The 24,478-nt window shown below is 42.2% G+C and overlaps 1 protein-coding gene across 9 annotated transcripts in view; it reads right to left on the bottom strand.

The window, feature by feature from the left end:
- ZNF236 (zinc finger protein 236) overlaps positions 1 to 24,478 on the bottom strand; it is a 98,976-nt gene that overhangs the window by 50,236 nt on the left and 24,262 nt on the right. For 8 of the 9 annotated variants that reach the window (XM_059895618.1, XM_059895609.1, XM_059895610.1 and 5 more), the window contains 8 exons: positions 21,379 to 21,557; positions 18,685 to 18,809; positions 18,210 to 18,382; positions 15,441 to 15,584; positions 12,492 to 12,695; positions 11,301 to 11,529; positions 3,957 to 4,229; positions 2,445 to 2,648 (listed from right to left, as the gene is read on the bottom strand). In XM_059895618.1, the coding sequence (XP_059751601.1) occupies positions 2,445 to 2,648; positions 3,957 to 4,229; positions 11,301 to 11,529; positions 12,492 to 12,695; positions 15,441 to 15,584; positions 18,210 to 18,382; positions 18,685 to 18,809; positions 21,379 to 21,557 (1,531 nt within the window). The remainder of the gene's footprint in view (positions 1 to 2,444; positions 2,649 to 3,956; positions 4,230 to 11,300; positions 11,530 to 12,491; positions 12,696 to 15,440; positions 15,585 to 18,209; positions 18,383 to 18,684; positions 18,810 to 21,378; positions 21,558 to 24,478) is intronic. The other variant, XM_059895617.1, reaches the window with a different exon arrangement.

Raw genomic sequence — 24,478 nt, 5'->3', positions numbered from 1 at the left:
GCCTAGAACAAAGGAGAATTCTGCTTCCACTAATTTAGTCTAAGATACAGGTGTCTGTGAAGCTAAAAGCACAATGTTCTCCATTTTAACCTCGGAAAAAGTCTGGAGAATCAGGGCTCCAGTTCAACTCAACTAAGGATTTGTAAACTTAAGGGCAAGAAACCCACAGGCGTGTAACCTGAGTCATGGCAACCTGAAAAAACTGGTAATTTGAGGGTTACCCTCAAGCATGAAGGATAATTCTAGGGCTGCTAAGTAAGTTTTTAGCCTGTCCTAACTTACAGAGATTTTTTTGCATTTCAAGAATAACACAAATCACTGAGAACCTAGAGACATTAAGTGAAATTGGTCTGTTGTTTTGTTTTGTGAGCTGCCACAATGGCACAAGGACATCAGAGTGTTCTAACCTACCATGGGAGTTCCGATCAGTGTCTATACCCTAAACAATTAAACACCCTAAGAATCACAGCTCCTAGGAAGCTTAGCAGAAATCATGCGTAAAATCACTGCAGGCTGGTATTTGGGGAGTATGCTCTTGAACTTGTTGTCTTTGGGGGTTTTCCCGTTTCTTCTAGAGTTAAGTCTGATAAGTACATTTTTCTAGAAAAAATCCATTTCATCTAAATTTGCAAGTGTATGAGCAAAAAGTTGTAGAGTATCTGCAAACAATTTTTATCTCATCTGTATCTATGCTTACAGCTTGACTCTCATTCCTAATATTACAGATATTTTCTCGGTCTTTAGTTTACTAGAGATGTGTCAAGCTATCTATTTTACTGTTAACTTTTTTTTTTTAATAAGTTTATTTATTTATTTATGGCTATGTTTGGTCTTCGTTTCCGTGCGAGGGCTTTCTCTAGTTGCGGCGAGCGGGGGCCACTCTTCATCGCGGTGCGCGGGCCTCCCACCATCGCGGCCCCTCCTGCTGCGGAGCACAGGCTCCAGAAGCGCAGGCTCAGTAGTTGTGGCTCACGGGCCTAGTTGCTCCGAGGCATGTGGGATCCTCCCAGACCAGGGCTCGAGCCCGTGTCCCCTGCATTAGCAGGCAGACTCTCAACCACTGTGCCACCAGGGAAGCCCCTGATAACTTTTTAAAAATTGTAAAATTATGTTCACTAGAATTTTGTCTTCTATCTTAAATTATTATACTTATTACTTTTTGCTACTTGCTTTTTTATTTTTCTACCTTTTTTAGTTATATATTTTATTTCTTTTCATTCTTATTTTTTAGTAAGAAATACTTCTTAAAAGCTGTTATCAGTCTTTTCTGGTAATAGCTTTGGTCCATCCAACTGTTTATAAAAATGTTCCCATTTCTAGGATGTAATTGCAGTTTTGAGCCTTACTTTTCCATATAATGAAACTTTAGATAGCTATTTTCTATTAATTTATGTTTTCATTGAACTGTAATCAAAGACTGTATTCTTCACAGTACCTATTTTTGAAAATCTGAAATTTCTCTATACCCTCGAATGTGATCAACTTCTATTTCATGCATATTTAAAAGAGTGTGTACTTTGGAGTACAAGGCTTTAAAGCCATTCAATCACCCTTTTTATATGTGTGCTTCAAACCCTCCTCAGTCTCGCTGTGTTTACACCAATCTAATTGAGGGTCTCTCACTATGGTTCAGAATTTGAATATTTCTCCTTTCTTCTGTGTTTGGTTTATATATTTTGATGCTACGCTCCTAGATACATAAAAGCTCGTGACTACTGATCACCTTATTAGGGGACTCTAGCTGACATTAGTCTACAGTATCTCTCTTTTTTACCATTTAAGCTTTATTTACATTAAATTATGTTTTGTTTGATATTAATTTCATTCACAGACTATATTATCTCGCCTAAGACGATGAAGTACAGGAGAACTGCATAAAAATGTAAATTCTGGCACAGAACTTAATGAGTTTCCTTTAATCTTATTTTAGGACCTACAAAAATCATTTTTCTGAAGATTCTCATAAACAGTGTTTTCTTTTTAGTTAGCTAACAAAATCATAATTTACCTTGATCATAACAACACCAAGCCTAAAAAGAACTTGAAAGCTGGCAGATTTACCTTTTAATCCAAAGGTTAAAGCAGCCCAGATAATGATCTGTTACACAGCACGCGGGGCTTCTAACATGTAAGTGACATAGCATACTGTGTGCCCCACTCAGGACACCCGCCCACCCCACAGGTCCACTGAGGTACAGTCTTCCTCGGTGAGGACTCACATATGAACATCTTCACTTACACAGCACTTCCCTCTTGCCGAGAACATAATCTGAGCAGCAGCTGAGCCAGAACTAGGATCTTAATTTAACTGTGAAACTTGCTGGCCCATAAAGCAAAACAATGCTTAACAACAACTCCACTGGCACCACACATACAACTATCTAACTACGCAAACCATAATGTTCATACACCCTTTGCGAAGTACCAAGGGAGGACAATCTTACCTACGTCTGTTATGAGGATCGGCTCCTGCAAAGGAATATCGGGGACTGGAACGTTCGCCTTGCCAACACGAACCTTTGCAGGTTTACGCTGGTGCCTCATCTTTCTTAACTCCGTGTGTTTAAAGTGAGAAGCAATGTGAGTCTTCCTGTGGCCTGAGGTTCGAAATTTCTTGTCACAGTGAGGACAAGCAAAAGGTCTGACTCCTGATAAAAAACAAAATAGACTGTAAAAGTATTCCAAAGAAATACATCTCAGTTAACGTCAACATAAAATTCTAGTATTTTAATACTGATCTGAATTCTCAATTTGTTGTTTCATGCCATATGTTTATAACTTCATGGACATTATAAATTAACAGTTATTTTCCCTTGCTTGCATACAGTGCACATTACAGATGTTAAGGCAGGTAATAAGAGCATTTTAAGTAAAAAAAAAGAGCATCTACTATTTTCAGGAGAAAGCCTAAAATTGTAAAACCGATGTTCAAACAACTAGTAGTCCTTAAGACACTAACATGAGTAAGGCTGCTCTCCTCTCTGAAATCATCCTGTCTGTAACTGGAATAACGACGGGGCCCCAGGCTTGCTGCTGGGATTCTATACACTTGTGTTTGAATAGCACTTAGCAGTGCCCAGCATTTGGTAAATGAGCAGTAAATGGTGGCTGTTTGATTGTAAATAATAATGTCACTGCTGCTGCTGCTGACAGTAATAACATCCTCTTAACAATCCTCTGCTATGACTTCCCTTTTCTGAAGGAAACTTCCTTTTCTTGCAATTTTACTGGCAAATGAAAATGCAGATTCCAAAGAAAGGCATATATCAAAAGTCTCATTTCAGCTTTTTCAAATACTCATCCACATGCTCAGCTCAGCCCAGGAACCTCAAAGGGTTAGGAGAAGTTCCTGCTAATGGGTGCAGGGTTTCTTTTGGGGGTGATAAAAATGTTCGAAAATTAGATAGTGGCATGGGTTGCACAATTCTGAACTGCACACTTTGAAAGAGTGAATTTTATGATTTGTGAATTATATCTCAATAAAACTGCTATAAACAGAACTGGAGCCTGAATATGAAAGTTCTTGTGCCTTAATACTGATGACAAAATATCTGAAAGGTAGAGTGGGTATTGATATTAAGGTCTCAGCACAGACACTCCCAGCCTGAAGTGTGCCAGCTAAAACCCAGAGGCCCCACGGGGGCGATGCCGGCCTCCTCCTCGGGAAGGCCCTCCCGGGCTGCATCTGAATCCCGTCACCCACAGCGGTCTCCCTCCTCACTCCCTGCACTCCTGCCCTCACTCGTAAGTGGTACAGTTTAACGCTCCCTCTTTAGGCCATCGGCGCCATGAGGACCAAGGTCACGTGGATCTTGTTCAACAGCGTGTACCGTGTGCCCAGTCCACAGAAGGTCACTGTCACGCTCGTTAAAATAAAGAGCAACGAGTGCTCCACAGGCTCAGCCGTGACCGCAGACCCCGCTGTGAACCACCTGCGGCGGGAGGGCCCCCCGTACCTGTGTGCAGGCGAATGTGCACCTTGAGGCTTCCCGAGGTGGAGAAGCTCTTCATGCAGCACTGGCACTTGAACGCCTTGATGCCCGTGTGCGTTTTGACGTGGGCCGTCAGCGTGCTCTTCACGGCGAAGGCCCGGAAGCACTGTGGGCACTTGAAGGGCTTCTCGTGGGTGTGGATGCGGATGTGGCGCACCAGGTCGCTGGGCTTGCGGAACTCCTTGGTGCAGTAGGGACACACGTGCCATCGCACACCGTTTTCCTCGCGGATCGACCCTGGAGGAAGATTACAACAAGAACGGTCCAGCTTGGCCTCGAAACCGCATTGTACCAAATATTAATGTCCTTCTAGGCTTCAATTTAGACAGCACACCATACCTATAAAAAGCTATAGACCTTTTGCCACAGCAGAGGCTATATGATCAACTGTGGAAAAAGCTGAAATTTCCATAACTGAAATGACTGATGGCTATGATTGAATCTTGCAGAAAATCCTAACAGTCCCATATGAACACAAATCATAGCCTAAGAGAGACAAGAACGCTAACTAGACAGGTACTATGATATAAATCAAGAATTAGCAGGGCAGACTTAGTCTGCTATAAGTGTAAGTAACAGTAGGTGTGATCAAATGACTCCAAAATTAACTCAAAGAACATGAAAAGAAGGAATGAAGTTACAATAAGTATTGTCTGAGCTGATCTGTTATCACTAATAAAAAAACGCAAATAAAAATAATGAGGAAATGGTAAATTCTTATGCTATAGAAAGGAACTGATAAATAGTTAAAACAAAGAAATAGCATATTTGATCATGAATGAGTTCATGATTTATGATCAAATACAGAAGATTCTTTTGCAACGCTAAATATTGCGTTTGGCCAAGAAGTGCCTTTGGTTTTTAAGTAAAAATAAAAGATGCGTTTTTCATTTTCACCAAGAACTTTATTGAACAACGTATTCACCCTTTTGTTCCACTACCTTCTGCCATTTTTCAGGCAACTTCATAATTCCATCTTCCTAAAACTTTTTATCTTTTTGAGCAAAGAACTGTTGCAGGTGCCTTTTACAATCTTCCAGGGAATTGAAATATTTTCCATTACAAGAATTTTGTAAAGACCAAAATAAATGGAAACCTGAAGGTGCAACGGCTGGTGAATATGGCGGATGAATCAGAACTTCCCAGCCAAGCTGTGACAGTTTTTGCCTGGTCATCAAAGGAACATGCGGTCTTGCGTTACCCTGGTGCAAGACTATGCGTTCTCCGTTGACTAGTTCTGGATGCTTTTTGTCGAGTGCTCCTTTCAGTTGGTCTAAATGGGAGCAGTACTTGTTGGAATTGTTTGGTTTTCCGGAAGGAGCTCGTAATAGAGGACTCCCTTCCAATCCCATCATATACACAACATCACCTTCTTTGGATGAAGACCGCCCTTTGGTGTGGCTGGTGGTGGTTCATTTCCCTTGCCCCACGATCTCTTCCGTTCCACATTATTGTACAGTATCCACCTTTCATCGCCCGTCACAATTTGTTTTAAAAACGGAACGTTTTCTCTTCATTACGTTTAAGTAGAGAATCGCATGCGGAAACATGGTCAAGGTTTTTTTCACTTAACTCATATAGAACCCAAACATCAAAGCGATTAACATAACCTGGTGCAAATGATTTTCAGCGCTTGATTTGGATATCTGGAGTATGTCGGCTATCTCCCGCGTGGTATAACATTGACTGCTCTCAATTAATGTCTCGATTTGATCGCTATCGACTTCAAGTGGTCTACCCGACCGTGGAGCATCGTCCAGCGAGAAATCTCCAGCACGAAACTTCACAGACCACTTTTGACATGTTCGATCAGTCACAGCACCTTCTCCATACACTGCACAAATCTTATTTTGCGTTTCGGTTGCGTCTTTACCTTTCTTGAAATAATAAAGCGTAATATGCTGAAAACGTTGCTTTTTTTTTCTTCTCTTCAATATTAAAATGGCTACACAAAAATTCACCAGTTTTGGTTAAGTCTTTTTTTAAATGCACGCTGATACGACAGCTGTCACATACAATCTAACAAAATTGTTTCGAATGAAGTTAAAGACAACTAAGTGCTACTAGAGCCATCGTACGGAAAAAACCAAATGAAACTTTTGGCCATCCCAATACTGTTATTCAACCTTGATCCAGGTTTGAAGCTATTCCTCTCAGAAGAAAAGTCGCAAGTGGAATTTATGGAAATGTAATTAGGAAAATAATATGTAAATTGGCAAATTTCTAATGTGGCAGAATCAGCTTTTTAAACTTCAATTAGATGTATTCACCAGAAATTAAACAGACACCTAAAATAAGGTAAGGAATCCACTTGAAATCAAAGAGATTTGGGCCATGCTGATGAAATTCATCAGAAAAATTTCACTCTTTATTTAACTGTGTCGTTACAGACATAGTTTTATTAGGGAAAAGAAAAGCTCTTGTTTCCTTCTCTTTGTTATCAGTAAATACAAGGAATTTTCCTTATGTGCCAGTGAATCCATAAGGAGAGAAAATGTATTTTCCTGAATATAACACTCTTTATAGGACTAATTAACATAGAGAAAGAGGTTAGGTAAAAGAATGAAAAGTAATATTTTTCTAAAAACAAGAACAAAGAGAGGAACATACACACACCACAGTGGGTGGGGGGAAAAGAGTAGAAAACAAAGGAAATGGTTTTTAAAGTGAGAGAAAGATATTTATTTTAGGTGATATTGCTTATACTAAGGAAGTCTAAAACTTAAGATTACTTAAAACTAATAGGTAAAAATTAATTTAGAAAAAGTGCAATAATTACCTAAAGGTCTTATCATGACAAATCAGAAAAACAATGTACAAAAAGATACGACAGAACCATAATATCTATCAGCTAAAATTTGGAAATCATCTCCCCAAATCAGATTTGTTTTTCAAACAAAAATGAAAATATGTCTTTAATTACATAAGATGACATAAAACTGTCACCAGGTTCTAATTATTTCTGGGAATGAACTGGAAGAGAGATATAAACGGGCAGTTGAAGCGGAAGCTTCAACCTGAAGCTGTCTCTAAATCTGGCCTGCATATATTTTGTTTGGCCCAGGCAGTGTTAGAAAAAGAAAACTGAATCCAGATTTCTGACCCTTTGACAAACTGAATGATCTGGAAAACCAGTTCTGCATTCCCACATGGCAATCTTTCCTGGTGCTGGGCAACAGCTTTTCTCTTCAAACACATTAATAAATTTTAAAAGAAAAAACATGCATAATCATCTTCAAGACGAAAAGGCATTTACTAAAATTCAACGTCTAGTTTTAAGTTTTAAAAAACTGCCTAAAAACAGGAGGAGGTGAATAAAACATATCAATACAACATTTGACTTGACAGGAAAATACTAAAAGCAATCCTATTAAGGTGAGGAAAATGTCCACTACCACACTGCCATTAATTTATCATGTCTGAGTGATACTAGCCAATGTAACTAGATAAGATAAAGAAATACACAGTAATAACTATAAAGGAAAAGGTAAAATCATTGTTTACAAGTGATATGATTATACACCTAAAAAACTAAAACTCAGAAAGAGGCCCACATTTTAATAAGTGAAAATCAACATCCTTCATACCTACCAACAAAATCCGGAAGAAGATTTTAAAATACTACTAAAATATGGGAAAAAAAAAGAAAAGATCTGAGTAAATGGAAATGCATACCCTATTCTTTTTTCTTAAGTTATTCTTTTTACTGAATGAAAGATTCTTTAAGTTCTATAGCGCTTTACAATTTTCAAAAGTTTCACACACATGATTTCATGTAATACCCTATTAACCCTATTCTTTGGTATAAAGACAAAAATTTATAAAGGCATCAATTCTCTCTGATTAAATCACTCATATACAAATACCAATAGGAATTCTTTTAGAACTAGTTTTGGAAGTTTAGCAGTCGCTTTTAAAGTACATATGAAAAAACAAATATGTGAAAACAGTAAAAAATACACTTTAAAGAAAAGTGTAGTGAGAGAGGACTAGGCATCTTAGTTACAAAACACACGATAAAGCTAAAACCATTTGGTATCACAACACATGAATAAAAAGACAGATTACTGGAATAAAGTCCAGAAAAGACCCATACAGGTTTGAGAGTATAATATATGATAAAAGCAGCATTGCTTTCCAGCGGGGAATATGTGACTTATTCAATAAATGGTGTCTAGGCAGCTGGGTGCCCATCTGGAAACAAAAAATAAAACTGAGTCAAAGATTTGGTTTAAAATATGAGAGTAAACAGATAGTAACTGGACATATCATGGTGATCGTTTTGTAATGATGTATAAAAAAACGGAAGTATAAGTGTTAGATAAAAGAGGCACTTTTTCCATAATGTCAGTGTTGAATTCTAAGTATTACATGAGTCCAAAAGTCATAAAACACTGACAAATTTGGCTACATAAAAACAAAACATTTCTCCCCCTTCTGCTATAAAAAAGAAAATACCTCTCCCTTTTAACTCAAAAGCCAAACAAATTAGAAAAGAATACGTGCCGTAGACACAGCTCACAAAACACTACTAGGTAAAGAGAAAACGAATGCAGCAGAACATTTAGCACTTGGAGGATCTAGGTGAAGGCAAAAGGCAATTCTCTGTATTCACTGTTCCCACAACATTTCTGGTAAGCCTGCAATTATTTCAACATCAGTACTTTAAAACAATCTTTACAGAACTTACCCTCTGGGAGCTCTGACACTTCCAGAAATGCACCCTACAGATATACACGTATCCACGACAGCATTATTGGTACTGGCAAATACCTAAATATTATTTACCCATAAAAGGGAATACCATTCAGGCATCTTGTAAAACAAGCTATCAGGTGGAAAAAAGTGAACCACAAAATAATATGTACAGTATGCCATACATCCTGCTAAAAAACAATAATATATAATGTATAATAATATGCCTAAGCTCGTTTAAAAGACACAGAAGACCCCAGTGACGGCAGCTGCCTGAGGGAGGGGCGCATGGAGGACCAAGATGAGCAGGGAGGGGACTCCCCGCTTTCCACTGTACCCCATCATGTACCTTTTGAATTGTGGGGCATGAGCAAGTTTCACCTGCTTTTAAAATAACTTAAAAACATACGTATTCATTACGCACTTGGTATGTGTCAGGCGCTATTCAGTTCTCTTCCATTTATTCTATCCCTTTCATCTACCCCTTTTACAGATGAGGAAGCTGACATTTTAAAGGTTAACTGACTTTATTACAGCTTCATAATGATTTATATGTCACAAGTTTTATGATAAATAGAAAAGCATCTGCTAAACGTTTAACTGATACACAAAATACCTCTTAAAATAACAAAGCAAATTCTACTAAAAATATTCACTCTCACAAAACTGAATAAATCAAATAGTGATAGCTATAGATGGCAGAGTTCAATTTGGAAATGTAATTAAGGTTAATTTTAAGCTGTTAAGAAAATGTTATGACTTACGAGACAAGAATAGTTTGCTCAGGGTCTTCTTAGGGTATCAGATGGTATCAACTACCCCTGAAGAGGTATTTTCAGAAACAATCATTACATTAAACGTATACTGGTCCCTATAAAGTTTTAATCAAGAGGAATATCTTTATATAGAAACATGTCCCCATAATAATTTTCTCATCACAATATCAGAGAGATGGTTAAAACAAAAAAAGCTGGCTCCAACCTGTAGTAAGGATCACATTTAATCTAAAATTTACTAGAACTACATAAACTTGCTAAGTGCTCTAAGTACTTCATTTATTCAAGTATTTCAAAAATTAATTTGCATAATCTTTACAAACTCGATGAACACAACACTCCACATTAAAACAACGTACAATAAGGTTAACTGCAGTTCCATTTTGAAATCTCCATCTAATACTGCTCAGTGCAAAAGAGAAAGCTGTTTCTAACACCTACAGATACGGGACGGCCCAGGATGAAGTCTCCCTTCCTCGGTACTTTCAGGAAGCCAGGTCTGGCCTTTCACCTGAAGACGTGTATGTTGCCTGCAGCCACATCAGAGCATGTTCATAGGCTCAGCGTGACGACTAGCAGTTAACTCGTACGAAACGTTTTGCAAGGACTATGGGTTTCCATCAGTTTATCAGGGGCACGTAAAGGAGACGTTCAAGAATGCACAGCTAACGTGTAACCTACAAGGCTATCATATAGCTATTAAAAATATGTGGCAATGGCCCTTTATTTCCTTCTTGCCTCTCTAGAGCCCAGGAAAACCCAGACAATAAACTGCTTAGATTCCATCGTCCTATTTTTCACTTGGGGAGGAGGGGCCAGATCAAAAGAAAAAGGAGAGTAGGGCCACAACGTTCTGTGGGTTGAGAAACGAGGATCTCACAAGCGTACGTTAACAATGAGAAAATACATTTTCAGAAAGAAGTGTTAACAGAGATGACAGGGTTACCCCATGCTCTCCAGAAAGAAAGCACTTGCTCCCAAGACATCTGGGAGGGGCAGAGTAGTTATATTCACTGAGAAAATATTTTCAAAGGAATGCTCTTCCCAAAAGGCAGGAATCTATTTTCTTCAAGAAAGATGCAGTAATGCCTGCTCCCGTGCGATGGGCCATACTGAGCACCGTGGGGTGTTCGGAAATGAAGGGAATGTATTCTAGCTGTCCACAAGTGACACGAGGGACCGCGGGGGTCCTAAACATTCCAGTCTGTAGGACTGAGACGAGGGAGACTTGTGCTCCTACGAGGAGGCGGCATGATCTGGCCTCAAATGACCACCCGGAGTCTGCACAGAGCACAGGAGAGGAGGGTGAGGAAGAAGACATTCATGATGCAGAAAAGCCTGGGGAAACCCGTGCCATTCAGAAGACGTGAGAACGTTGAGAGAACAGCAGGAATCCAAGTTTACCGTAACAGAAGCTTGCACCCAGGTCACCCGGGAGGGAAGACCGAAATGCACGCTGGGGCACGCTGCGGAGGGCTTGTGGGCCGAGAAACAGAGCAGGTGCTGGAGCAGGTGTGGCAGGAAAGGGCCAAGGGTTTCGAGCAGAGGGGCTTTAGAAGCATCAGGCGGCGGCACTGGGGGACGAAGGGGCAGAGACTGGCGGGAAGGGCTGGAGGGGACGAGGGGCCTGACAGCGGCGGGACGAGTCAGGAGGGGCCCTAAACACAGGGACGTCGGTAAGTTTAACGAAGTTTACGATAAACAAATGCTATTAGGTAGACGCTATCAGAGCCTTCAACAAACATACCACCTTCAGAAGGAAAAAGGAGGGCGTGTTTCTTAAAAAGCAGCAATAGGCCACCCAAAGTGTCTAAACCTTAAAGCATACTAAAATTACCAGGTAGGAACGGCGATTTCTTCTTTATCATCTTTTTTTCCTTTTTATCCAGCTTCTCTGTGGTCTCCTGTCCTTCTTCTCGCTCTGCGGCCGTAGGCTCAGCTGGCTCCCTTGAAACGTTGGGAGCGTCTGGAGCCTGGCCCTGAGCAGCCGCGGCCTTGGCGTGGCTGGGGTCGCTGGGATGCGCTGCAACTGGAATTGAAGACAGCCCACTGTTTTCTAAGGCTTGCTGAGACAGAACAGAACTAGGAGGTTAGGAGGCACGATGCCCACACCTGCCCGCCAAAGTCAATTACAAAGACGCGACCAAGCTTGACCTACGGAACTCTGACTCCACCCCACTGGGCGTAAGAGCTACATCGCCAAGCAGCCATCTCTGAGCGAAACGCCCAGCCCCTGGAGGCTGAAACACCCCTCCTGATATCTGACATCTCACCTCCACCCAAAATCTGGTGTGGCAAGCATTTACAGTTCTAAATTCAAGGGCACTGAAATTAATTCACTTGCCTTTTAGCAATTTTCTCTCAGACAACTCTAGTTGTCTGTAACACATTTAGGAATCACTGGTTGAAACTACAGCGGGGTCACCCTCACGACATCAGCCGTCATGACAACCTGAGATTCTTCACACCCCGGCCAACTTGTCACCACAAAGGTAGAGGGGAGAGGTTAGGGTTCACGTCAGTAAGTAAACAGAGGGAGAGGAGAGAGAAGGCCGTCTCTGCTTGGGAATGAAGGCGGTGACTACGGAGCTGGGCTGGGAAGAAGACTCAGAAGAGCCCTCTGCCCTCCGCGCGCTCCAGCGCCACACGAGCAGGGACGCTCACACACTGTCAAGACAGGCAGTGCTATCTCCAAGGAGCGCGGCGGGAAAGGATGAAATATTCCTTACCCTCTGTCAACACGGATAGATACAAGGAAGTTCTGAAAAGCCTACACTTTTCAAGAAAATTCACTTACAGAGAAGAAATTAGAGTGCTAAACTTTTTATTTAGCGAGTAATAAATCATTTCAAATACTGCACTGTCCATAAGTAATCAAACAAGCATATTTTGTTTCAATGTAATTTTTTCAATTACGACACATTTTTAAGGAAGATCGCTTTCCTTTGACAAGACCTGAATATGTCGCGTTCAGTGATGACACCCAGTCGCTGAGAAACACAGACCGGAGCAGGTAAGTGTGCCTCACCTGCAGGATGTCCTGGCTGACCCCCACCGTGATGCTCAGCTGCTGGGTTGCCTGAGGCGGCTGGCTGGGCCCCGCAGGCCCCGGCTCCGACAGCTCCAGCAGCTGCTGGATGACATCGGCCACCGCCTGGGAACTCTGCTGACTCGGAGCAGACGCGACCTGGGCTTCCGTCTGCTGAAGAGGTAAAGTCTGAAACAGCGTGGCCTGAAACACAGCAACATTTCGTTAAAAATATAAACAATTACGTTAATTTGTACACCAGTTTTTTTAAAAAAGGAAAGAAACAGGCATATCTCCCTTATGAGCATTAAAATCCCAAAATTAGTATCCCAAATTTTTTTTTAACATCTTTATTGGAGTATAATTGCTTTACAATGGTGTGTTAGTTTCTGCTGTATAACAGAGTGAGTCAGCGATACATATCCAAACATAAATTTTAAATAAAATGCCTCACTGATTTTTAAGTTAGACACAAAACTGGCCCTTAAGAAAATATACTCAATGAATGTTTCTAGCACAATTCACGTCCTGTAAGTGGTGGCAGAGACCATTCCTTCCAGATGGGGTGAGGCGCACAGACCTCATCTCCCTCTTAGTCCATTAAAATGAAGGAGTAAAAGAGTTGCAAAATATAGAAAACAAGCAAGAAATCACTGTGGTTTAAAAAAATTTTTTTAATTCCCGAAAAACAGGGGCATTGGAGGAATAAATGCTCTGTAAAGCTACAGCCAAGAACATGTGAAGAGAGAGCTGATCTGATTCCTCAGAAACCCAGGAACGTGAAACGCATACACAGAAGAGGGCAGGGGCAGAGAACTACCCTGTGCCATGCTGTAATGGTGGGTAACAGGGCGTTCTACACCGGCCCAACCGACGGGACACGCCCCACCGAGAGTGAGCCCTGACATAAACTGCGGGCTTTAGTTAATAATAACGCACCAGTGCCCATCCCTCAGTTGTAACAAATGCACCACACCAATGCAAGGTGCAATAATGGGGATAATAACTTATGTGAGTTGCTGGAGAGGAGTCTACAGGAGTTTTCTGTACTTTCCGCTCACTTTTACTATTAACCTAAAACTGCTCCAAAAAATAAAGTCTATTAATTAAAATACTTAACACTGACAATGAATCCCCTGTCTTCCTCCATAGAACAGATGGCAATTAGGCACTTACCTTCAGGCAAAAAAATGGGGGATTGCCTCTAAAAGAGATAAAAATGAAAAAACTATTTGGGGAGAGCTAGGGCACCTTTTGTGGCCCTTAGTTCCGTAGATTAAACAAAAAATCTTTTACATTCTGCCACCAGGGACCCCAATCTTAAGAGCTGGTTCCCTGGCCAATTATAAGTAACCCTGGAGTTCAACCAGCTCTGTTCACGCATAAAAAGTTCAGAGGCAGGTTTCCTGATGCCCCCTTCTTAAATACAGGCAATCAAGAACTATAAGACATCTGAAAGAAGGAGGAGTGGGGAGATGCACAAGACAGACAATTCAATGACTAGAAGAGAACTTTTAAAAGAAAATGCTGATTAGATTTCAAAGGAAAGTACATCAAACCAGAAAAGAGTATCTTGAAAAAGAAACAATCAGATCACATGGAAAGATCTCAGAAATTAAAAAACCTTACTAGCTTAAAAAAAATTCAAGGAAAGAATTATAAGACAAAGTTGAAAAAAACCCTCCAAAGTAAAGCAAAAAGGTCAAGATTTAGAAAATGGGAGAGGAAAAATAAGAGACAGTGTTCAGGAGGCTGAACACTGATCCCTAGACAGTCCTGAAAAATGGTACGTGTAACCTGACACAGAGCGCTCTTACACACGCAGATGAGGGTAAAAGGTGGCGTGGATCCCAGGTTTCCAAACCCCTATACTACATTTTCAGTTTTTTTACTGAGACTATAAATTTAAAAAATGATTTGCATTATCATTCCAAGTAATTCACTACATCTACATATTTGATTTGCATACTGCCAAAGGAAATGAATATTTGCTTGATTTATACATTGAAAATTTTATTTAAAAAATACTCAGTCCAAACTAGAATTTAAGACATAATTATTAGACTCTAATTATTTCTCCAGTTTTAGAACTTCTTTACAACATCCTCCCTGATCAAGAGTAAGTTGAGGAATCATCTTAAGCTGCAAATATTGTGAGAAAAGAAAAGAAAAAGTAAACACTAAATGTGAACTTCATGCTTGGGAACTAAATACAAACTAGGCCTATTTTCTAGTTTGGTAGGAGGCAGCTGCTGACTTAACACAGACTATCGGCAGACGGCATTCATTAGCTACTTCAACACTCCTGAGACTTGTACGTCCAAAGTCTCTGCTGTTGGTTAGGACACCAAACTCTATGCTTAGATGCTGCCATTTATGATCAATTGAGAGGGTAGTAGAAGTAGCAGATCAAGGCTGAGCTATGAAAGTCTACAAAAAAGGAGTAAAAGGGGGTGTGTTTGGGGGGTCATACAATTTTAAATACATGTACTGAAAAATACAATTGAGTTTCCCAAAAGTCCAAGATCTCAGGAAAAAGTATCACTGTCACATTAGACCTGGAGAAATATTACTTTAAAGAGAGAAGTGATTCTTAAAATATAACATAAGGATAAAGAATATTCAATAATCATCATCAATAACACTGTAGGAATTACAATTTCATAAATTAATGATTACATGATTACATTGTCTTATTTCTAACCGGTTCAGATGACAGTCCATAAATCTGAATCACGTAATATTATTCTAAAGTTTTTAAAAATTTGATTTCCTTTCACTCATTAAGCAAACAAATAAAAGTAGCACCATACTTCCATATAGGAAACTTTCATAGCACCTTTACGGTACTAAATACTATTCTAAATAATATTCAATTTTCAAGGTCACAATTAAGATGACAGATTTTGGTAAAAGAATACCTTCTATCAACCAGCATACTAAGCTTACCGTTAAAACGTGAGCAGTCTCTGCAGCACTTGTTGAATTCTGTGGCCCACCCATATGCATCTTGCTGATATGAGTGTTCAAGCTACCTAAACTTTTAAATACACAACTACATTCTGTACAATTATAGGTAGGGCCACTCTTGACCTTAAAAAAGAAAAAAGAGAAAATAAGTTTTTACAATTGTTAGATTAAAATATTTAAATTATGGCAAATCATAATTTACCATTCAATTAAAATAACAGAAATAATCTAACCCTTTATCATACCTTTTCTTATAAGTTAGATAGGTCTAGAATCAATGACCCAACTCTTTAAACAATATTGCCAGTATGAGATTAATTGAAATTTCAGTCTTTTCTATAAATCAGAACTGGTTCAAGTGAAAAATCATAGTTTTCAGTTATTGTGCTCTAGTAAAAAAATGTCTGACATGTTCTCAACTTCTTAAACGGTTAAGCACAGTGTTCAATAACGAAGGCCAGACAGTTAGATATAATTTTACTCTGAGCCTTGAACATACAAGTCAGGATGGATGGCCACGCAATGTATACATTTTCCATCACCAATTCCAATAGTCCACGGCAGGGACTACTTTTTTTTTTTTTTTTTTATAGTGACTACTTTTTAACACCGTGACAGAGCCAAGAGTGGACTACAGAGCAGTAACACGGACAGGGCCACCCAGGCACAGAGGAAGCACCTGCAATATCCTCTCTGCACTACTCAACAAGCCCAGCCGGCTCTGAACTTGGCTAAGACCTCCCATTCCACCTAGCACCTTGTTAACAATGAACTTTACAGCTTTAGACTCATCACAGGATTAGATAATGTTACAAACACTCTTTAGAGGTTGTTCCTGTCCCACCGCAGGTCCCAGGGTGTCCCCAGGCTGGGGGCAGGCGAGTCCCCGGCCTTCCCTGAAAGGGTTTCCTAAAGCCGGGAGCAGCAACGAGCACGCCCTGGGACTGTTCTAAGGTGCCATTTTCCAGGTGCTGTGCATTTAAACACACTGTTATTCCTCAGCAATCACCTACACAGAGGGAGCTCCATAAGAGTCACTTACACGGCCCAAATTTATTCTTCTCAGATCGAAAGGTAACCTCACGAATATGTATACGCTCTTCCTAGTGTCTCTGGGTCTTAGATAATAAAACTTAGTCTTTAAAAGCAACTTCATTGCATATGAAATTCTCAGTCTCTTTACAAACTATATGAAGTATGTAGGGTTTTCTTCATTTTAGCGTTACTTAAGGATTTACTCCGAGGAAAAAATTAAAAGATATACATATGCTTTTAGGAATGTGATACTTTTCATCCTCCAAAGTATTGTAGTTATATAAAATAAATGATCCATGATAAAAGTATTTGTGTTGCTTAAGTATTTCTTCATAATCTACAATTAGACTAAATAAGACACCAAATCATGACAATTAATAAGAGCAAAGGTGGGGACTTCCCTGGTGGTCCAGTGGCTAAGAATCCGCCTTCCAATGCATGGGACATGGGTTCGATCCCTGGTCAGGGAACTAAGATTCCACATGCCGCAGGGCTACTGAGCCCACACGCCGCAACTAGAGAGAGGCCCACAGGCCACCAGAGAGAAGCCTGCACGCCGCAACAAAGAGCCCGACGCAGCCAAAAATAAATAAATAAATAAATATTTTAAAAAATAATAATAAGAGCAAAGCTGAACCAGTTTAAGAGAAATACTTCCAGAGTTTGCAAATCAGTATTACCTGGAGACAACAAAAAACTTAGGAGCATCAGTTTGGCTGAAATAGCTAGCTAACATGCAGCGTGGAGGGAAGTACACTGACCAGGACTCTGCTCGATAGAAAATGTGAAAGGGCCCATATGCAAGGTCAGCAATACTAGCGCCAGAAAAATACTTTCTCCTCAATTTCCTTTCTTGTCTTTCAATTTCTTACACTTGGAAGTGTCTGTGTTTCAGGTTCACTAAAGGGATAACACAGGCTAGCACTCAGATTGATGGACCATAAGAATGGTATTAGGATTATTTCCACACATTTACTCATCAGAGCTATAATACTGTTGGTAAAAAGACAAAAATAGTATTTTATATTTCTCCCATGTATAATAAGCCAGAAAGGTTCAAACGTGTGTATATATATGTGTGTGTGCATATATGTGTGTGTATGTGTGTATATATATGTGTGTATATCTGTGAGTATACGTGTGTATATGTGTGTGTATATCTGTGTGTGCCTATGTGTGTATGTCTCGTGTGTATGTGTGTGTGTGTATGTCTGTGTGCGTATGTGTATGTGTGCATGTCTGTGTGCGTATGTGTATATGTGTGTGCGTGTATGTATGTCTGTGTGCGCATGTGTATATGTGTGCGTGTATGTGTGTATGTCTGTGTGCGTACGTGTATATGTGTGTGTGCGTATGTGTGTATGTCTGTGTGCGTATGTGTATGTGTGTGCGTGTATGTCTGTGTGTGTATGCGTATATGTGTGTGCGTGTATGTGTGTATATATATGTGCGTATATCTGTGAGTATATATGTGTGTGTATATCTGTGTGTGTATGTCTTGTGTGTATGTGTATATGTGTGTGTATGTCTGTGTGCGTATGTGTACATATACATATATATGTATTTTTTTAAACAGGGTCTGCTCTGCACAAACTCTTCGTCTACATTTAAAATGGAGAATTTCTCAGGTTCACTCTTAACTCAAGAGCCATCCGTGCAGCCTGTGACGTACTGCACACCTGTGAGGACCACACCCCCAAGTGTGACGCTTACCTCTGAGTGAACTCTCTGCACGTGTGACTGGAGATTCCCTTTCTGAGAAAAAGCGGCAGGACAAAAGGCACAGGCGTGGGGTTTTTCACCTGTATGCTTAATCATGTGAGTTTGCAGCGCCCCCTTCTGGTTAAAAGCTTTTCCACATTCGCTACATTTAAATGGTCTTTCACCTGGAGAGGGAGAAAAATGATCAAAATATCATTCCATACCGTGCGAGCATCTGATGGATTAAAAGAAAATACTTAAGTTACCCACACTCAAGACCCCAAACCTACCCCTCCAGGCAGAACGTTACCCTGTGGCTGCAGACTCACACATCCCACTACCTACTCAAAATCTCACAAGTAACACCAAGGTTATCAGCAAACTACGGAAAAGGCAAGATTAAATTTCAGGTCTAGCTGGCTCTAAAGCACCTTTTCTTCCCTTAAGGTCCCACGGGAAATCACCCAAAAGTAAATGCATCTCGTACCTGTGTGTATCCTAATATGCCGAGTTAACTGACTTGGCTTTTGGAACGTCTTTCCACAGTGTGGGCATGAATACGTGAATCCACTCCTGTCGATGTTCCGACTATAAGACCTTGTACTTGACACCCTAGTGTGCATAGAGGGAAAATACTCAGTAAGTCAAACCCCTTGTGTCACCACTTCTAAATCAAAATCCTATGGGAAACGGTGGCCGACTGGCCATCAGAACGTGCTTTAATGAGAAATCAATCACATATAAGTGTGTAGGACACACACACACACATACATGTATTAGTTTTGTGTATCAATATCATAAAACTCATTTTTTTGGTTGGGGAGGAGGCAAGTCGGAATGTCTCTTCTAGATAAAGCTTTCCCCGTGATGATCAAACACAAAGACCTGTGCAGGTGTGATTTCTACGTCGACACGAGTGTGTGCTGCCTGCTCCAGGCTCCTCCTGGATGCTGATGATCTCCAAAGTTCCATCTCCAACAACTCAGATCCCTCCTCTGAGCACCAGCCCTGGGCACCTAACTCTCTACTTGACATCTCCTGAAGGCTCCCTGGCGCCTCAAACCTAGCAAGTCCCAAATGAAACCCTGTTTATTCTCAGCCTGCTCCTTTCCACAACAGGAGGCGGCAGCTCCCAGCTGTGAAGCTTAAACCTTAGAAGTTACACTGGATTCTTCCTTCTCCCTCACCCCGACTTCAAGTCCGTCTCCAAAAGCTGCCGCTCTCACCCCAACACCCCTCCAGAGAAGCTCCCGCCTCTCCGCCCTGCAGCCAGCAGCGTGGCCTTCGAGCGGCGCCCTCAGTCCGTGGCCCTGGTCCGCGGGTCTCCCTGCTCCAGCCTCACCCACACGGCAGCCAGGCCGCGGCCCGAAGGCTGGGCAGCCGATCCGTGTGCAGAACCCTCCCAAGCTTTCCCACTGCCCTCGCGGTAACACCCGCGTTCCCGGATGGGCTCAGCGCCCTCCAGCTCCAAGACCCTGCCGCCTCGCACTCAGCCCCGTGAGCTCCACTCCACCCCGCAGCCGGCTCCCATCACACCGGCCTCCCCCTGCGGCTCAGACTGTGGCAAGTGCCCCCCACCCCGCCCACCAGGCCCGGAACGCCCCTCCCCAGACCTGCAGGCCCGCCTGCCCCTCCTCCTCACCTGGGTCCCACTCCAGACGGCCCTCCTCAGAAAGGCCTACATCAGACAGGCGCCTCAGCGACTGCCCCAGCCCTGGAGCATCACCCCAGGTGAATCCAATTTACTTCCTCCTCAACACGCCCGCTGTCTGAAACCCGCACTGGCTAATCCGCTTGCTTGGTCACCGTCTGTCTCCCCTGCTAAACGGCAGCTCCGCGAGACGGAGGCGGCCGGCCTGGCCCCCGGCAGGCCCAGGAGCCAGCGCGCTCTAGCGCACGGTGGCCACATAAGTACCTTCAGTCGCCTCTCCAAGACCTCTGGGGACAATCAACAGTGCCTGTGCTAGAACGTCACCAAAATAAAAATCTAGTGTGATAGGACACACGCATTATATTTTGGGAGTTTAAAAATCTCCGAAATAACGAAGCATCAGGGGGGAACCACATTAGTCAACAACCAGTAATATGAAGGGAGTGGGAAAGACAGGAGAACTTTGATCATATGGAGAAGTTCAGTCCACGCTTCCAAAACACAGTGCCGAAGAGAATACATAAAACTACTACAAAGCATTCAGGCACTTTACAAGCTTTGTTAACTGGTGTGGGACCTTTTGCTGTGGTGGTGCTGGTTGTTAAACAGCACAGATAGCTCCTAAATATTGGAGCTTGGAAGGGTGGCAAGTTAAACTGATGATACTGTCATTAAAAAGTTAATCAATACGGGCTTTTATAGTTTGTCGTAGAGATCAGCTCAACGAGTGTGACCACTGATCATCACCATTAGCTAACTTAGCACAAAGGGCCAGGAACAACTCTGCATTTCATATCATTAAGAAAAGGAAATAGCAGTAAAAAATATATAATCAGGAATAGGTCAAATACAAAATTTCGAAGCCATGTTAAGTTTTACTAGGAATAAATGTATATATGTATGTAAATATAGGTGTGGTTGCTAATATTATGAGCACTAAAGCCAGACTATTAGGGATTAAATCCCTAACACTTGACTTATGGCTGTAAAACCTTGGGAAAGTTACTTGGTCTCTCTAGCCTACCTTTTCTCATCTGCAAAATGGGGACATAAAAGTATCAGGCCTGAAGGGTTGTTTGTAATGATTAAATGAAGTTTTACTTATATATTTATATACACACTAAGCACAGTAACTATTTAAACATGTGCGTTCTAAATAGGTAGTATAAATAAACCAATTCAGTAAAAAGGGTGCTAATGTGGCCTTTGTGAATCCACTCTACACACCTTGTTACCTGCCCATAAAAATGTATTGCCAATAATACTTTGTTCTACACCTTTTAACATTTTAATATAGCTAAAAACGTCTACCCACACAGTATGACATTTAAATTTTCGACCTTTCCTGTCCTACTGTAGACCCGACACATAACACATGCTATGAAAGACATCCCGACACCACGTGAGATGAGTTGCCCTGTTCTTGTTTCTAAAGCAGCCAAGACATGTAACCGATCAACCAATCATAGCAAAGCAGGCCCATTTTTAATGTGCTGTATAATTGTTTCTAGCCCAAGCAAAGGCTCACACCTAACTTTATAGTGAGTCTTCATGTGCTCCTTCAGCTGTGGTGGCGTCTCGAACCCCTCCCCGCAGGCCTTGCAGGCGTGAGTCCGGCTCGCAGCCAGCTCCTGGCGGTGCTCCTCCATGTGGACGGCCAGCTGGCTCTGCAGGGTGAACTCATCCCCACACTCAGAGCAGATGAGGTTCTGCAAAGGGAAAGACCGCCCATGAGCACAGCCAACACTTCAGAGCCATCGCCTCTTGAAAGAACTCACGCTGTAAATGGCTGATACACAAAGTATGCTTTCCTCTGGAACAAACACTATTTCACCTCTCAACAAATATACCATCATGTCCACGTATGAACATACAAAAATGATCTCTTTCCTGATAGAAACATAGGGAAAAGGATGAGAGAACAATACAATTTCTGAGCAAAGCGAATTGTTTCAAATTGGCTGCTGGGTAAACGGCATTTTGTCCATCTATGCTGTGAAAACTTTAAAGAGAAGCAGAATGACTTCAATACCACAAAAGGGTCAGGAAAGAATTTAAATTAAGATGACAGTTTAATAGACTACCTTAAAACAAAATGACGGCTGGTAAATTTTTAAATGGAAACACCTATCATTCTTTCAATCTGGTTTATGGGTAGTCGATTACGAAAAGTCCGCGACTCTGTCCAGAAGTGCCTGGCTGAGCACCTGAACAGAGCTATGGAATAAGTATAAAATACACACAGGATTTCAAAGACTTACTGAAAAAAAAAAAGGAAGAATATAAAATAGCTCAACTGTTAACATTTGAATTAGAATATTTTGGATATATTTTCATAAATATATTAAAATAAAATGTATTTCATCTGTTTTCTTTTAACTTTTGGAAATATAGCCACTATAAATTTTAAATTACTCAAATTTCAATTAGGATAGCACGGGTCCAGATGTTCTGGAGTTGGGTCTTGGTTCACGTGAAGGCTGCCAGTCACCAGCTGTGTGTATCTGGGGGTGCTGACTGCTCAAAGTCTGTGAAACAGTGGTGACGGCAATGCCTGCCCTCACAGGGTTGTTATAAAGTTAAGTACAATGATGCATGTAAGATGCTGAACGGTGCCTGGCACAGAGGAAGTACTCAGTAATGAACTGCTGACTCAGTACAAAGTTCAATGAGTTTACTCATGTGACCTTCTATAATACAATTATTTATTTAAATGATCCAAACATGGAAAAGAATGAGTGTAACCTGTCAATGAGCATAAACTATTTTTCCAAACAACAAAATAGATAGCTATTTCTTCCCATCAGACTGTCTTCTAATTACTGCCCCTGGCAGTCTCGTAAATGCACAGAAAGAGCATCGACATGAGGTTGTTCACGGATACTACTCAGAGCACCCTTTGCAGAAAAGACAAGGATGAATGGAACACTCTGAGCAATCCAATCGTGACGTCAACTGAAGTAACTTTAAATCAGTGTTACTATATAATAATTTAAGGAAATAATGAACTACTATCTTGTTAGTGTCTTGCTGATAATAAAGAGATCTCTTTCTTGGGAACTGTCAAAAATTTAAAAACCACCTAACAAAATTTGCTGCCTGTCTTGAGTGTGGCACTGGGGACATCCACACCCTGAATCTGTACAGCAAAGTATTCTCCTTTCACTAATGACTTACACACGAGATAAACCCTGACTTGTTACCCTCCCACCCGCACCGTGATTCTCTCATTGCTTTGGCTCAGACCCATCCTCTTTTCAGGTACTTTTTCACCAAATGAGCAGATTAGTATATTTCAGGAGACATCTACATGGATATTACTCAGAAATTGATCAGAATTTTCTGAGTGGAAACTCTGGTTTATGTACAATTTGCTCATACGGCGAAAGCAGGATCAAGTACATGCTGGGCCACAACCGAAACAGGCCTCATGATGGAAGGCTTCGTGCTGCCGCTGTGTTACACCCAGCCAGACCCAGGAGCCAGGATGGGCCTCCCTCCCTGCCCAGGACCTGGCACCTCGAGCAAGTCTTAGTGGGGACTGCGAGGCCTGTGGGCAGCTGGCGGGCGTCCGCTTTACTGCGTTCCCCGCACTCGGAGCTCCCGGCAGGCCCTCTAGGCAGAGGCAGTGGCTAGTGCCTGCCCCAGAAGCAGGCGGTCCTGGGGGAATTCCAGTGATCGCTAAGTGGCCAGCAGATCATCCAGGGAAACATATGGCATTCTTATCAGCCCCCATCAGGCTGAAGACATAATAATTTTTTTAAGTCAAACAGAGGATAAAATACGATAAATACTAACCGCCTTTAGGCTGCTCAGCCCGTAACACTTGCCCTTCCTGCCTCCCCTCCCCCGGGGCCACCCACGACCTTTCTCCGCACCCCCCTTCCTTCTCTCAGAGCCCCCAGGCTCCAGTGCCCAAGTGCTGTCCTTGCTCCTGCCTGGGCTTTTTCTCAGCAGCCATCCTTCCCTTCCTACAGGAGCCTGCCTCAAAATGGCGCTCAGTGCAGGAGAGAAACCTTAGCCCACCCCACAGGACACCGCCCCCCTCTGAGCCCCGGCAGCACTGGTTTCCACCACAGTCCACTGGGCTCCTCTCTTGGCAGGTGCCACCCTGTTCAGAGGCAGGACGGGCTGGGGAGTGGAGGGCCACCTCACAGGGCCCCTCTGCCCTGTGACGGGGGCGGGAAGCACCGTGCAGACCGGTCCATCCTGCATCACCTGGCTGAGTCTCGGTGCTGCCGGTGGAGAGACTACACAGGCGGGGAACCAGAACACGCCCTGCTTCTGCCCGGCAGAGGACGGAAGGCCAGCGTCCAGCCGGGCTCTCTAACACCATCGGAGGGGGGGTCTGGGTGCCCCCTCCTTCCGCCAGGAGACGGATGCAAGATTAGCTCCCGACTGAATCCCGGGGGTCAGGGGAGCAGAGGGCCGTCTGCTTCCAGGGGACAGGGAGCCGGATGGGGTGGACGATCGCTCTCCCCTCAGCCCTGCCGAGTTCGTCAGTGGGTATTTGGCTGGAATAGGGTTGGCAGCGTCAACAGGATTTTCTCTTGCGAGACCACCCCTTCCCAGTTTGGGCTGTTGGCAACCAACCTTCTGGCGTGTTTCCGTCTATGCCTGCTGGCAGAAG

The sequence above is a fragment of the Balaenoptera ricei genome, chromosome 14 (assembly GCF_028023285.1).
Source record: "Balaenoptera ricei isolate mBalRic1 chromosome 14, mBalRic1.hap2, whole genome shotgun sequence".
Classification (NCBI taxonomy): domain Eukaryota; kingdom Metazoa; phylum Chordata; class Mammalia; order Artiodactyla; family Balaenopteridae; genus Balaenoptera; species Balaenoptera ricei.
Note: the sequence above shows the minus strand (reverse complement) of the source record. Positions and strands in the feature narration are given on the sequence as shown.